Source organism: Arvicanthis niloticus, chromosome 4 (genome assembly GCF_011762505.2).
Source record: "Arvicanthis niloticus isolate mArvNil1 chromosome 4, mArvNil1.pat.X, whole genome shotgun sequence".
NCBI lineage: Eukaryota > Metazoa > Chordata > Mammalia > Rodentia > Muridae > Arvicanthis > Arvicanthis niloticus.
In genome coordinates this window covers 59,565,569-59,581,829 of record NC_047661.1, presented here as the reverse complement: position 1 = coordinate 59,581,829, position 16,261 = coordinate 59,565,569, and the positions used below count along the sequence as shown (strand labels likewise).

At 42.4% G+C, this 16,261-nt stretch overlaps 1 protein-coding gene across 5 annotated transcripts in view; it reads left to right on the top strand.

The window, feature by feature from the left end:
- Fnip2 (folliculin interacting protein 2) overlaps positions 1–16,261 on the top strand; it is a 114,792-nt gene that overhangs the window by 16,518 nt on the left and 82,013 nt on the right. For 2 of the 5 annotated variants that reach the window (XM_076932551.1, XM_076932550.1), the window contains exon 1: positions 14,077–14,618. The exons of 2 other annotated variants lie outside the window; for them this stretch is intronic. In XM_076932551.1, coding sequence (XP_076788666.1) covers positions 14,443–14,618 — 176 coding nt within the window. In that variant the 5' untranslated portion in view covers positions 14,077–14,442. Of the gene's footprint in view, positions 1–14,076; positions 14,619–16,261 lie in introns of those variants that run through there. One more of the 5 variants, XM_076932549.1, reaches the window with a different exon arrangement.

Genomic DNA, 16,261 nt, shown 5'->3' with positions numbered 1-16,261 from the left:
AGAATGCAAGCAGACATCTAATGCTGAAGAATCAAGTTTCTGGGTACAGTAGTTTGATGGCTAATCTTGGTTGTCAACTTGACAGACCTGGGAAGAGGGAGCCTCAGTCAACAAATGGCCTCCATCAGATTGGCCCGTAGGCATGTCCGTGGGGCATTTTCTTGGTTGCTGATTGATGTAGGTGGACTCACAGACCACTGTGGGTGGTGCCATTCCTAGGCAAGTGGATGCGTGCCAGCTTAGACTGTATAAAAAGGAAGCTGAACAAGCCATGGAGAGCAAACCAGTTAGGAGCATTCCTCCCTGGGTCTCTGCCTAGGCATCTCTCAGTGATTTATAACATGTAAGCCAAATAACCCTTTCTTTCCCTAAGTTGTTTTTGTTCAGTGTTTTATCACAGCAACAGCCATAAAAAGTAGAAATTGACTAGTGACCAACTGGACTTGACAGTCAGCTTCCTTACCCTCCACCTGTAAGTCCATACTCTGAAAGGAGCAGTGTACATATTCACCACAAACTATCACTACCTCTTAATATGATGCTCTGATGTGTGCTTTGAGCGAAAAGGCTAAGCATAAAAATGAACTTGTCCGACCCCTCTGTTGGGAAAACAACCCATTTTCAACCTTTCTCCTACTCTGTTTTCACAACACTCACGTTTTTTACCTATGTGAGGTTCTTTACCACTTACCAAGCAGGCTCTGGATGTCACCGAAGTATTCTGATCCAGTTCAGTTTTGACACCATTTAGCTGGATATCCATGGAGAGGTAGCATCCTGTCCCACAGGCTGAGTACTTACGAACAAGACTCCCTGCAGATGCCAGCGCCAGGTGGTTTTTTATGGTTTGGCCCACTAGTTGTAAATCAAAGGTTCCCACAATCCTCTCTGCAGGTTTGATTAATGGGCTTGAGTCATTCACAAAACTCAAGGAGACAGGTGGAAGTTATGGCATCCTTTTGGAACGTGCTATCCTCCAAGAAACTTCATGTACTCATCTTTCTGGAAGCTCTCCCAGACTCGTTCTTTGAGGTGGAAATCATACTGCATGGACTTGATGAAAGTGTGGACACAGTGTTGAAGTGTGAATGAAAAGGTCTCTAAGACGGATAGACTGGGTGGGACCACAAGGCCTTCTGTCCGGGTTCTGCAGCCTTCTTTCTCCTGAGTATGGGGCAGACCCCATCTGAAGCGAGAGTTTTATCCTAGCAGACAAGGTAAGTCTGAAAAGGATAGGGAACGTGGCTGTGGAGAAGAGGCATTGTGGTGCCTATGGCCTGTTGCTCTAGTGTCTACAGTCATTCAGGAGCACGGACTGACAAGTCCCATTCCAGGGCAGGGAGTTGGAATGCATTGCCCTGCGGGAGTTCAGTTTAAGAAGGTTTACTTCCCATTATTCTGTCAAAGAGTATAATGGGAGCTGACTGCACACCAAGATGAAGACACAGGAGGTCTTGCAGAAGCGCTCAGCAAAGTATGGCTAAGCAGTGTGGTCTCTGTTCGGTAGAGTCCTTCATTTTACATTTTCACTTGGTTTTTGAGAGTCTCTAAAGCTGCCCTTGACCTTCCTAATCCTCCTGTCTCTGAATGCTAAGATGGTTCTCTATGTGATTTCCCATAACTAAATCATAATTAGAATTTGTTGCCGGTTTTATGAAAGAGGAATATGGGGGTGGGGAAGTGTGGAGGAAGGTGGAGAAGCCAGGAGTGAATGAGGTGAGGTGGTGGTTGTTTTAAGTAGGAATGGGTGCTTTCTCCTAAGTACCAGTGGCATTGCTTCGAGTTCCCTCTGAAATCTTATTTTTAGTGTCCACAAACACTCCAGATTGAGAATGTTTTTCATTTTTGTTATTGTTTCTTAAAATTTTATTTTGTGTGTTGTGTGTGTAAGTCAAAGGATAGTTTGTGGAAATTGGTTTTCTATTTCTGCCATGTGGGTCTGGGGATGGAACTCAGGGTGCCAAGTTCTCTCTCTCTCTCTCTCTCTCTCTCTCTCTCTCTCTCTCTCTTTCTCTCTCTTTCACACACACACACACAAACACACAAGTTTGTATGTTGGCATACTGGGAATACAGAGACTACTTATTTAAAATCAACTGCTGTTGAAAATACTGGAAATTTTCTTTTTTCCCCATAAGCTTATGGAGTGTAGTGCCTCCTTGCTCAGCAGTTTATTCTCCCACATTCTCTACAGCTCGTCCCATACACAGAAGCTTTGAAAATAGGTAAAAGGTGGTGGTGTTGGGGGCACAGACAGAGCATTGCCCTTTTGGAGATGAGAGACAGAGATACCCAGAGAGAAGGATTTATATATTCTTCTTCATCTAGAAACTTCCCTGAGAGGAGGCAGTTAAATGTAGGTATAGTTCTTGCTAAGAAATATTTACAGATACCTTCTATATTTCAGGAACTGTTACAGTCTAACAAGAGTCTGTGAAGTAAGACATTCTGTACTTTCAGGGAGCTAGAGTTAATATACTCTTTCTTTTTTTTTTTTTTTTAAGATTTATTTATTTATTTATTTACTATGAGTACATTGTAGCTGTCTTCAGACACACCAGAAGAGGGCATTGGATCCCATTACAGATGGTTGTGAGCCACCATGTGGTTGCTGGGAATTGAACTCAGGACCTCTGGAAGAGGAGTCAGTGCTCTTAGCCTCTGAGCCATCTCTTTAGCACCCAACAAACTCCTATTAAGTACTGACAATGTAATCCGTGTTGGTTCACCTGTTCTCTACAGTGTTTGTGTGTTTGTAATTCTCAGTGTCCCACAGTGTGACTGCAGGGAGATACCCCATCCCTGCACACACTGGTTTTGATGTCCATTTTATAGTATTGTCTTCTCATGGCTCAGTTTTTCACTTCCCTTGTCATATGATTTTCGTTATTATGGCATTTAAGTCTGGTGAATGTGAAGATCCAGCAAATAGGGGTACCGATTCCTCTCAGTTCTGTTTGCGTAGGGGTTGGGGAGACAGGTGGCTTCCTCCCAACAGTTACTGCATTGAACCCTGCATTTCAGTCATCAAAATCTGCTATTCACCAGGGACTGGACCTCCTTTTTGTTTCTTGCTGGTCTCAGTGACGGAAGCTGGAAGTGGAACAGAGACAAATCACTTGCCATCACTGTGGTTTTCAATCTGTGCTGTCCAGCTCAGTGCAGTGACAACACACAGCTGGTGCTACTCCAAATGTGTCTAATCTGAGTAGAAATGGCCTCTAAACCACTGAGGTATGGTGACATGCTATGATCCCTGGACATCAGAGGCTGAAGTGGGAGGATTGTTGAAGCCAGTCTGGTTTAAAGACTGATCAGTCAATTTCAGATGTAGTGCATGTTCTTGCGAAGTTCTTTACCCAGCTCTGGAATTCAGAAAGGACAGGTGAGACGTGAAGAGAAATGGATGCTTTACAATGGCAGCTAGAACACTAACATTGGTGGGAAAGGTGAAATCCAAGATTGACTGTCAGTAGACGCCACCCTCACACCTGCCTTTATGACAGTCGGGCACAGTCCAAATAAATGTCCTTGCAAAATTATGACCCTGGACAAGAAAAGACTGAGACTGTCTTCTAAGGTCCCTTGAGGGAAGAGCTGAGGCCCTGTTATAGCTAGGCAGTTCTGAACTCTAAGAAGCAAATCCTTCCAAGTCCATTGGAGGATGTTGGAGCATTTTTCAGAACAGGGCCGGTCATAGTGGAAAATTCTTATCGAGTGAATGACCAGTTTCTTCCTAGTGAGCTTATATGGTCTGGCTTGGAAAGTTACTTGGAACGTGTTTTAGATAGAATTGGTGTGGTTACAGGTATTGTGATTGTGGTATAAGGGGCCTTTGTCAGTGGAAGAGACAATTTGGAAACTAATTATTTCATAGTTATAGTTCTCTAACTTGTATTGATTTGTTCTGCAGTTTACTGTTTTCTGTGGACTTTGCAGAATCTATTTTAGATTGTGTAATTTCTTGGAGATTCCAGAGAACCTGCTGCATTTTGTGATGTTGGAACTGAAGTGAGGAGGTGACTGGTTTTTAGTAAAATCATCTGCCAGATGTTGTTGTGGCCACTTGTTTCTCGTGGCTTTGTGCTGTGTGAATCTCATGCTGTCCTCTGGGCCTCGTGCACCCAGACAGACAGCACATCCCATTTGTCTAGAGCCCCATAGGCTTTCAGAGGGTTTCTCAGCTGTTCACATGTATTTCAAAGCCCTTTAGAGATAGGTAGAGTCATAGCTGAAGAGACAAAGACTTAGGATGTTTGAGTAGTTTTCCTGAGTCACACAGACAGTGTGTAACTGGGCCAGAGCTAGGTGTGCTTGTCTTCTATCCCAACCTTCTGTTCCAGTTGTGACCAGCAGGGCCCCAGGAGTTGGCCTCCCATCCCCCTCCATGCTCAGATGCCTCCTAAGTTCCTGGTGCTTAGGCTTTACCATGAGACACTTACGCAGAAGTGTCTGCTGATTCAGAGTTCAACATCCTTTTCCCTGCTTTCCCTTCTCATAAAGTGATTTCTACATATTCTTAAGCAGCAGCAGATATAGCCTTTTTTTTTTTTTTTTTTTGCTATTAGAACCTAAAAAATGTTGAGTCTTTCTTAATTAGTGATGCATCTGTTACACAGGAAGCTTTTAACTTTAATTTTGTTTTGATATGAATCATGGTTGTTGCTTGTCAATCTAAAATGGAAAGAAGACAGGAGAGACAGGAGGGTTTTTTTTTTGTTGTTGTTTTGTTTTGTTTTTTCAAGACAGGGTTTCTCTGTGTAGCCCTGGCTGTCCTGGAACTCACTCTGTAGACCAGGCTGGCCTCGAACTCAGAAATCCACCTGCCTCTGCCTCCCAAGTGCTGGGATTAAAGGCGTGTGCCACCACTGCCCGGCAAGAAGACAGGAGTTATCTTTTAACAAATATTTATTTTTGTTTGTGTATTTTTGTTTTTAAATTTAATTATTAATTTAGTTGGTTATGTAACCTACCTGGACTACATAATGAGTCCCTATAACAAAACTTAGTGTATATTATTAGTTAGGCATTATGGCATATAGCTGCTTGGCACTTGGGAGATGGCTGGGGGAGTCATGAATTCAGGTCTGTTGCGTGTAGTTGATTATAGTAAGCTTAAAGCTAGTCTGGGATATATGAGACCTTGTCTCCAGAAGCCAGAAGAAAAACAAGCACTAAATAAAACACCCTCAGAATCCAGTGCTAGAGATCTAGCACCGCCAAGGCCCTAAGTGCTAGCCCTGCCCCCAAGTTAAAAATGTAAGAGAGGCCCTTTCACAAAAAGTCTCTTTTTCAGGGAGATTCAGGAACAGGTCTAATTTGGGACAGGTGTGTGGAGCACAAGGCATATGAGGAAGGACTGAGGTGGTGAAGAATAAGGCTTACCACAGAAGGCTCCCTGCTGATCCAACATGGCTAAAACTAAGCTGTGGTCAGAGCATGTGAGATGAGGCTTCTCAGTGTTTCGTGTCTCATGACCCTGGCCATATATAGCACTCTGCAGCGCATGCTCAGTAACAAGCCACATGGTGCAAAGTATTTGAATTGTGTTACAGCTTTACATCCAAATACAAGAGAAGCAAGGGTTCTGAAACATTCTTTTGTAGGTGCATTTCCAGACCTGTTTCCCTCAAATGATAAGATTCTGGTAAGAATAATTTAGTGTTGACCGTGGCAGCACATACCTGTACTCTCAGCACTTAGGAGAGGGGGGGCATAAAGGGTCAGAAATTCAGAATCATCCTTGGCTACATAGAACATTTGAGGACAGGCTAGGGTATATAAGATGCTGGTGCCCCCCCCCACCCCACCCCCGTCAAAAGGAAAAGAATTTCTGCAGATGTTCTTCAGAATTCCAGAATATCTCTACTTGTATCTGTGTACCCTGCTCACATGATTTTCAGGAAATGAGAGACCTGTGAATGATTTCAGACATGATGGCCTCAATCCAACAATGGCTTAGCTTCCAGTGTTCTAAACAGGACTGGACTATTGATGCCTTTGCTAAGGTCCAAATCTGGTGACAACCTGCAGACATCAGAGTTAAATTTTAAAAGTTATGTAATGCTTGTTGCTAATGTTTTTCAGTGGTTGATAATCTTTTCTTACATATTTATTTAATGTGTATGAGTGTTTTGCTCAAATGTGTGTCTGTGCACCATTTGTGTGCTTGGTACTTTTGAAGGGCAGAAGAAGACATTGAATGCCCTGAAACTGCAATTATGGATGGTTGTGAGCCACCGTGAGGGGCCTCTACAAGAACAAGTGCTCATAACCACTGAGCTGTCTCTTTAGTCACGTAACTGTTGATAATCTTAAAGTGACTATGGCTGTCATTAATTTTACTCAAACAGAGGAATTGGCTGCAAAATTATGCATAAGAAAGAAAGAGTGTATTTGAGGTCTCTGATACTGGACCTCATAGGGAAAAAAAGCAAAACCTAAAACAAAAACAAAAAAAAATTGAAAGTCTATCTTAATGCTTGCAGAGAGAGCTAGTTATTTTTATTTTTCTCAGACAGTGCCACTTGGGACAGTGACACTGCAGGTTTGGGACAACCTCTTACTAGTTCTCCCTTGGTTCCTTTTTAATGATAAAGTATGAAAATACAGTAGTTACAGCCACATTTATCACAGCTCCTATCAGGGCTACTGTAGATGAGAACCAAGAGGCCAAGAACCCCTGCGACCTTCTCACCTTCCCTCGTTCTTTGTTGTCAGCAGGCAGCCACTTCCTCAGATAACCTTTGAATAGCATTTTTAAAAATGTAATGTGAATAGTTTAAAATTTTCCCAAGATAGTAAGATGGTTCCGAGGGTAAAGGTACTTGCCACCAGGCCTGAGGACCCAGGTTTGAGCCCTGGATCCTGTACGGTGGAAGTGGAGAACCAGCTCTCAAGTAACCCTCAGCCTCCACACACATTCATCGGACAGCCCCACAGACACACATAACACATAATTATAATTCAACGTGTTTGCCCCTGTGGGTTGCACTGTTCCGTAGCATTAGAGCCTCCTAATGAGAAGAACTTGACAGTTTTGTTTGTAGCTACATCTCTACATTGTTGCTAACTTAAAGACATGCTAACAATTATGGTAAAGAAGTGAGTGCAGTTGTACACTTTGACAGGGTGAATGCTTTTGAAATGCTTACTTACTGGGTTTTCTTTTCAGCTGTCTGTGGGATTGTATTGTCTCTGGTTAATTCCTGTACAGTAAAATCTACAGAATCAAGAGGTGAAGGGATCGTTTCTGGGAAAATTTTTTTTTCAAAATTGTTTTATCTATTTGTAAATAATAAATGCATGTTACTGGAGAAATAGAGAATAAGTAAAGGAAGGAGAGAAAAGTAGCCTCAGTCTGGCTCTCTTAAGATGCTCTGATATTTACTTCTAGTTTAGTTTCTCTACACTTAAGGATACATATAATATCAAAGTGTGGATACAACTTTGAGTCTTGCTTTTTTTTCCTTTAATGTGGTAGTAGACAAGTTTTTTATGTCCAGATTTCTATGGGGATACCTTGTCTTTAGTGCCCTTGATAACTGTCTTCACAGTGTGGAGATGGGGAAGAAAATCACCTAGATTCTAAAACAGGAACAATCGAGGTTTTGTTTTGTTTTTGTTTTTTCCTGTTTGCTTCATGAAAAAGGGTCTCTCTCTATAACTGTGGTCCAGGCTGTCCTTGAATTCACCGTACAGCCCAAACTGGCTTTGAGCTCATTAGGTAGCACAGGCTGTCCTTGAATTCACCGTATAGCCCAAAGTAGCTTTGAGTTCGTTATATACTCAGGCTGGACTTGGACTTTTAGTCTTCCTCCCTTAGCCCTCAGAAAGGTAGAATCCCAGGCACACACCACCAAGCACAACTTTAGGGACCATAGATCATCATAAATTTTCATGTAGCTTAAAAAAAATTATAATGGAGAATGGCCTTAGAGCTTGGTAGTGCTAGGCATAAAGTATGCTCAAAACTAGAAAAAAAATGATAAGAATGCTTATCTGAGCAGACACCAGCTGATTCTAGTGTACACTTAAGCTAACTTTGGTCAGGGTGAAGAGAGAAAGGGGTTGGAAGGGAGGAGAGGAGAGAGAGAATATGAACAGGAATATCCTTGCTGAAGGGTAGTGAGAGCCTGCACCCTACCCACCTAGCTGAATGCCAGGCTGGGCAGTCAAGTGGCAGCAGAATGGACATCCCATGGTGTACTTGGCTCCTGCACAGGGAGTGTTTACAGGTGAGCAGGGCAGGGTTCATGGCAAGGTGTCTGATAAGAGACTTAGTCACCCACAGAGCATATGACTGGGGCCTTGTCCTCAGTGCTAACTTAGAATCCAAATGTTCTAAGTGGCAAAGGATTCAAGGTAGTAGAAAACATTTTGACTCAGTGCAGCGGCTATCTGGTGGTCTGTACGGATGGTCACACCCAGGTGGGTTCCTCTCCACAGAACAGTGTGAGGATGCTGAGTAAAGTCCTGGGGGTGTTAACGCTCACTCAGGACAAGGGTCCCTGTATTTAAGTCATGCCCTGGCCACTGACAAATCACAAGTTTCAGCTTCCTTCCTTCTTCTCTTACTCATTCATTTTTCCCTCCCTCCCTTCTTTTCCTACCACATCTTTCTCTGCTCCCCTTTGTTCGCTCCCAGTTTCTGACTCCCTCCTGACCTCCATCCTCTCTCCTCCCCTCTCTTCTCTTCATGGTGCTGGAAACTGCACATACCAGGCAAGTGGGCTAGCTCTAAGCTACATACTATACTAAGTGCATTTTTACTTTTTGAAGCAAGGTCTCAGTAAGTTGCCCAGGTTGTCCTTGAACTCACTCTATAGAACAGGCAGGCCTTACACTCATCTCTCTCTGCCTCAGTCTCTTGGGTAGCAGTGATTACAGGCGAATGGCCATACACAGCTATTGTTTCCCTTTCATGTGTTTGGTTCTCTCTCTCTCTGTTAAAGGCCACGTTACTACTGCCCACTTCCTGTGATTGAGAGAAACCCAGGGAACAATTCCTGGCATGCAAAATAAGCACTTTGTGAATCTAGCTAACTATTATCTGTATTGTACAACTGAGTTTGTATATATTGCCAAATTTCCTGCCTGTCATGCTTGTCTGATGAGTGGAGATAATATCGGGTGTGTTTTGGCACAGATAGGCAGGGGTATTATTTTATTACTGAACTGGCCTTGTGAGGATGAGCTGCTGTTGAGTCGCTACCTACTACCTCTGATCACATTTCTGACCAACCTGGTTCCAGTCTTGAATCTGGCTCTGAAGCCCTTTTCCTAAAGCACACTGTAGCTAAAAGTTTTTCCACTCCCTAACCTTAGTCCATTTGTTATAGGCTAGTATGACATCTCTCTTCCTCCTTCCTTCTCTCCCTCCCTCCCTCCCTCCCTCCCTCCCTCCTTCATTCCCTCTTTTCATTTCTTTTTTGGGTCTCTTGTAGCTCATGCTAGCCTCAGACTTGCTATGTAACTGAGGATGGCCTTGATGCTCCTGCTTCTACTACCTCTGGAGTGCTGGCATTACAAGTCTGGGCCATGAGTGTTGGGTTTTGTTTTTTTCTTGAGACAGGGTCTTATGTAACTCAAGATGCTTGTTGACATCATACAGGCTTGCTTTGTAGCCAAGGACGACCGTCTCAGTCACTTTATATCATTATTTTGGGGGTAAGTTTCTGCCACTGAACACAGAGTTTATTTATTCAGTTAGACTGGCTGGCCAGCAAGGCCTAGGCATCTTCCTGTGTATGCTTCCTCAGTGCTGAGATTATAGGCATGCATTGCAGTGCCTGGCTCTTATGAGGGTGCTAAGAATGGAGCTCAGGTACTCATACTTGCTCAGCAAGCGCTTTACTGACTGAGCCATCTCTACAGCCCATAGCCTTGAGTCTCCGACCCTCAAGTGCTGGGATTGTAGATGTGTGCCACCACACCTGGTATTCCTTTTAAAAATTTCAACACACTTTATTCTGAGTGATAATACACAGAAAACTACATATTTTACTTGGTCAGTGCTTACATCTCCAAGATCAAGAAACAGCACCTTTTAATATTCTCAAGTCTGCTCTTAGACACCATATTTTGAAAAATCACAGCTGTGCCGTCAGTTGTCTGGAGATGGAAGAGAGGAAGATACAGTCAGTGGTTGGATGTGATACTGTGGCCTGTGGTTTTGTTTGTTTCTCATGATGATAATGTGAATTGGTAGAGAAGGATTGTTTAAGTGGGTTATTAGATGTGGGTACATTGCAGGGGTTGGGCCAGGTTTTAGAGTTTTCTTCTCTTTTCCAACTCATTCCTCAATTGTGGCTTTTGAGTTGGGTTTTAGCTATGTATTATGTATTTTGAATACTGTTCCCTTTCCGCAGTATGAAGTTAGATACGAAAATGCACCAGTACTTAATTTGAAACTTTCCTGCCTTTAATTCTTCTAACTTTACATCAGGTGTGGAAACTCATATTCCCTTGGTGTCTTGGAGAGGAGGTGGTCCTGCAGTCGTGTACTGAATGGTTTTGGAGAAGACTGTGCACAACAGGAAACAGTGCTGTGGGTGATCAGAGATTCTTATTACAGGTGGCAGTCACATTAAGTACAGTTGCTGTCTAAGTGATATGTCATTTATTGGTAGAAACTTGCTGTTCTGTAGGACCACTTCAGTGCCTGGGATTTGTGAATGGAAACAGTGCAACAGCAGTTTAAACTACTGAGAGGCTGGGACTGTGTTAGGAGTAGCACATATATAGCATTTGTGAGGGCCTGGTGTCAACCCCATCACCAAAAACCTGAAGTCCATTCCTTTCAGATATTGCAGGGTTTCATTGCACCTCAGTACTCTCTGGGCCTGCCTCCCAACATCTGAAGTTGTCTGTGCCGTGACACAGCCAGTTGAGGCAGCAGAGGTTGTAGTCAGTGTGCGCTGAGAGCTGAGCTGCAGCTGAGCTGTGGGTTCTAGTCAGTGACTGCGGACGATTTTAGGTGCTCTTTGTTTTCTATAATGTGTGGATGAGCTTTGTGAGGAAAACAGGGAAGGCCCATGAGTAGGGCTACAAATAAAACTGGTGATAATTGTGGTATGTGTGCTTTTAGCATTTGAGTAGGGTACCCAGCACGGTTATTCACCGCAGTGTGAGGCCCTGTGTAAGTGGATGGTTCCATTTCAGGAGGAAGATGACTTAAAATAAGCAGAGCAGTGTTGGGCTCAGGAGACCTCAACGTGCCTTCTCTTACTTTTGCCTACCCCGGGAGCTCACGTCTCAGAAAGATGGGTGTGGTGATACAGTTGTTTTTCATTTACTGCAGAAATTTGAAGATTTATTTAACTATGAGACAATTTGGGGTAGAAAAGAGGCTTCAAAGTTAAGTATGACGGTGTGGTTTTGTATTGTATTTATTTCATTAGACTTTGAATTAAAGATTAAGGAACATAGTAAGAGAGGAAATGTAGAGAGGAAATGTCACTTTCTCAGTTTTTGTAAGTTTCGATGTCTTTTCTCATAAGATATGATGTGAGTCATATTGATTGGAATGACCACAAGATCTCAAAGCCTCTATGGGAACTTCGTAGCATGGGGAGGTTGTGCAGTACCCCAGACATCAGACTGTCACAGGGACATACTGCTTGTTGCAGGTAGGCTTGTATCAGAGCCTTAATACAAATATGGAATGCTTGTTAAGCTACTCAGAAGTATCTTTACCAGAGGTAAAACTCTCTCTCTCTCTCTGATTCAAAGAAGGGTACCAAGACTCACTTTTTATATGCTAATAGTTTATAATCTACTAAACATCCTACAACATACTTATAGAAAAATAAGCATATAGTAGGTATTAAAAGTGTGCTTAAAGTTATTATAGAAGAATTCAGAGGATAGAAGCCTGGGTCATATGGACGATTCCCATTGGAGATGTACAGTTACTGTTTAAGAATGTGATTCTCAGGAGTGTGGTTAATTTAGTTTCTGTTTAAGAGAATCCCATCCAGATGCAGTCAGATCCTTATCACTCACCTAAATGTCATTTGTGAGCATGCTTCTTCTTCTTCTTCTTCTTTTTTTTTTTGGTCTGTTATTCTTGTTTTAAATTATACACACACAAACACACACACATATATCTTGGGTAAGGGATAAAAATAGGTGTATTTATGACATTATTTGGAATTTGGGAATACCAGTTTTGTGGCTAAACTACTAAATGTGTGTATAATGTTGAAAAAGAATTTCATGACAGCTGGTGGTATAGTACAATGGTTAGAATACATGCCTTGCATTTATAAAGCCCTGGGGTCTATCTTAGTATCCCTCCCCCCCCCCTTTTTTAAAGTGTTTTATGAGCTTTCCTTACATACTAGTTAAATACAGATTGAAGTTTTAAGCCAAAATATTATTTATTTCATTATTACTATTTTTTAAGACAGTCTCTTGTACCTCAAGCTGGTCTCATACCATCTTTACCTCCCCAGTGCTGAGACTTGATGTGGTTTACCACTCTCTGTTTGTGAGGTGCTGGGGACTGAATGTCAGGCCTCAGGCATGCTAGCCAAACACTCTCCCATATCAGCCCCCAGATTCACTTTCTATAAAAAAAAAAAAAAAAAAAAAAAAAAAGTTCATTCCCCTAGCACTTCCGCTGGATAGAATTCAGAACTTGTGCCTCTTTTTGTTGTTTGTTTGTTTGTTTAAGGCAGGGTTTCTCTGTGTAACGAACCCTGGCTGTACTGGACTCAGTTTGTAGACAAGACTGCCCTTGAACTCACAGAGATTTGCCTGCCTGTCTCCCAGTGCTAGGGTTAAAGGTCTGTGCCATCCTCCTACCCTCATTTCCCACCCACCCCTGCAGTTTATGCCATTTTTACAGCATTGTCTTATCCGTCTTGAGCCTGTCCTCTCATTTCTTCAGCAAGTTTAGTCTGAGCATCAGGTGACTGGGAGATACTGATTTGTTCTTTACTGGGCCATTCGTGTACCCAAGCTGCTCTGTCCCTTAAACTGGAACTATTTTTCATATTATTTGGATATTCTCTGTTTGTTTGTTTGTTTTAAAGTTATTTTAGACAGTTAGACAATTCAAAGGAAAAAAAAAAGAACCAATGATCAGATTGTGTCCTGTAGTCAAGCTTTAAGCCCTTCCTGCAAAAAGGAATTCATTCTCTCCTAATCTGGGTCTATCTTGATACCATCAGTTTGGCGATTGCCTCAGAGAAGACAATTTGTCATCATAGGCGTGTTGCAATCTTGGTTACTTGGGGATTCTTTTTTTTTTTTTTTTTTTTTTTAGTTCATTGTGTGGGTGGGCGGGGTCTTCTGTTCTCATGTATGGCATGTAAAATGTCTTAAGGTAACTAAGACCTGGGCCTGGCATCGTTAGTTTTCCTTACCTTAAATTAGTGGATAATTTATAAAGATACTTTTAGGACTAAGACCATAGAGCCAGTCAAGTGTTCACCAGACCTTGGAGATAGACCCAGTAGTACTTTCTTCAACCTAATTCCAGGCAAAAGGAATTGGTACCACCCTGCTCTTTGTTTCTAGCCTTGACCTGTGTTTAGGGTACCTGTGGGTTTTATTCTTAAAGGAAAACACTTTCTTCATGGACCACAAGCTCAAAGTTATCTCATAATATTCTCATATTCAGGTGAGCTATGTTGATGTTAGAAGCCAGAACTGTTCTAGGGTGCTGGTAATTCAGGGCTTTCTCAGCTTGAATATGCCCAGGAGTTCAATGCAAGACGAATTAGGAGGTTTTTTACTGTCAGTTGCTCTCATTATCATTAGTCCTCCGTCCCCACTCATACGATGGCCAGAGAGTGCCCCAACTCTGCTTCTCATCCCACATGTTTCCTTCAGTATGTTAAGATCTCCATTAGACTATTGTGGGTAGCCCTATCCTTCACTCACTGTGGACAGAGTTTTGCAAGGTTGTGGAGTAGGAGCTGTCAGCTGATACATACTCACATGAGAACCATTAAGAGGGTGGTGTGGCCAATGTCAGAGCAACCTTGCAGCTGAAGGTTTACCCAGAGCCACATGAGCTGGGCTCGTGACTAGTGAAGGCAGGGCTGTGTGTAAACTCAGCTCGGGATGCAGATGGTATGAGTCAGTGGAAGCTGCTGGACCTGTTGCGTTCACTAGAGTACAGGCTTAGGAAAAGCAGAGAGAGATTTGTACTTGTCTACTTTATTACGGGTTTACTGAGAGTACATCCGCTTCTAGAAGTCATCCTGGGCTTCATTTACATGAAGAATGAACATCCCCTTTTTTAAGCTCCTAAAAGAGGAAGTTAGTAGTAGCTTGGCTCACGTGCTGTGCTTGGAGTGAAATGATCTTTAGACTGGAGCTGCTGCTCGTCACTGTGGAATATCCCTCAGATAACGAAGGAACTTTCCAGAGTGCTCTAGTCTACATTGATGGTCAGGATCAACTGAAGAGCATCTATGCCCTCAGGAGATGTGTGGTGGTACAGCAAACAGTACAAACTGGCCAGTAGGCCAACAGGAGTCAGCCAGATGCATGACAGATGCCACTTCTGGTGCTGGGAGGATTTTCAAGACACTTGTATGTGCAAAGATCCCAAAATGTGCCAAAGGAGGACGGAACACAAACTCCACAGTGCTCAGCCACAGGTATGAATGTTCTGTTTCAGTCTGGAAAATACTAACCTCATTGAACTCTAAGAAGTTGTATTGATTTGAATTATGTTTTCAAGAATGCTTTACGTAGGGAAAATGTGGTTATTGGTGGCTTGTAGAAACAAGTCCTTTCCTCTGTTGAAAACAATGTAGGTACAGGTATCTTTAGTGGTTCTTAGGAGTCTGTTACTATCTTACCTTCTTAAGTTTCCATTACCTCTGTTGGAGCCAACTTGTACGGAATCAGTTGTGTCCTCATCTGGAACCCTGAGCCTTAGAAGGCGAAAGGTAAAGCTCTGAGCTTTAACTTAGCACACAGAGGACCAGAGGATGGGCAAGGAGTAGAGATCTACTTTGTGGCAGGCCAGCTGTGTGAGTGCTGAAGCCAGCTGCTGAGGAAGAACCTGATTCTACTCTGGAAAATGCCTTTCATGAGAAGGGTGTGTTATGACAAACTAACTTGAATAGTGAGCTTAGCCATAAGGAACACAGTTAGACCTGTTCTACTTATATTCTTCCTGGTTACTTTATCTACTTTTTTTTTTTTTTTAAAGATTTATTTACTTTATTTATATGTGTGGATTGTTTTGCCTGCTTGTATTTCTGTGCACTACTTATATGTCTGGTGCCCATGAAGGCCAGAAGAGGACATCAGAGCCTTTAGAACTGGAATTAAAGATGGTTGTGAGCCACTACGTGAATTCTGGGAATTGAACCTGGATCCTCTAGAAAAGCAACCAATGTTCTTAACCACAGAGCCATCTCTCCCAGCCCTTTTATCTACTTTGGAAGAGCCAATTTCTCTAGTAGTGGAATTGAAGTGGCATTTCCCAAGTGTCAGTTCACATGCTGTCTGCTCTTCCAAAGGCACCTGTTGGCAGAGCAAGAGAATGATGCTCTCAGCTGCCTCATTAGGACATTCTCACTTCTTTTTTTTTTTTTTTTTTTTTTTTTGTTCTTCTAGAATTCCCAATCCCCAAGATGTTGTTTGGGGTGGCCGTCTACAAACAGTAGTAACCTGGATCATGGCAATTTCTTTAAAACTTGTAAAGAAACAAAAACAAACAAAAGATATCTTTGTGTGAACCAGTGCTTTTCAAACTTTCAATATACTTCTTTTGCTATGATTTTAATAGTTTTCACCTAGATACTACTTTAAATATTATAGAACACTGCAAGCTTGGGTTTTTTTTCTCCTTTAACTTTTTAAAAACTTTTATTCCTAGTGCTGAAAGGATTAAAGGTGTATTTTTTACATTTCTGTGTAGTAATGACTTTATGGTAAAAACATAAGTGTATTTGGAATGATCTGGCTGGACTCAGTTGATACCAACTTTGTTGGCAACATCCAACATAGCATAGCAACCAGGAGCCAGTTAAACATGTCTTCCCTCTATCCACTAATCTGGCTCTGCTCACCTCAGTGGTGAGCTGCTTTAGTATGATTTGGCACGTGTTGACCCTGTCATCCACAGTGAGCACAAGTATGCTGTCTTCTGTTCTCATGTCTGACTCAGTGGTCAGGGGAACTTAGTGGCTCAGTGGCCTAGTTCGTTTCTTCCAGGGGCAATTTGGACCACCTCCAGAACATGAGTATCTTGCTCCACCCAGGGAAGATGTGTGTTTGAAATTCACTG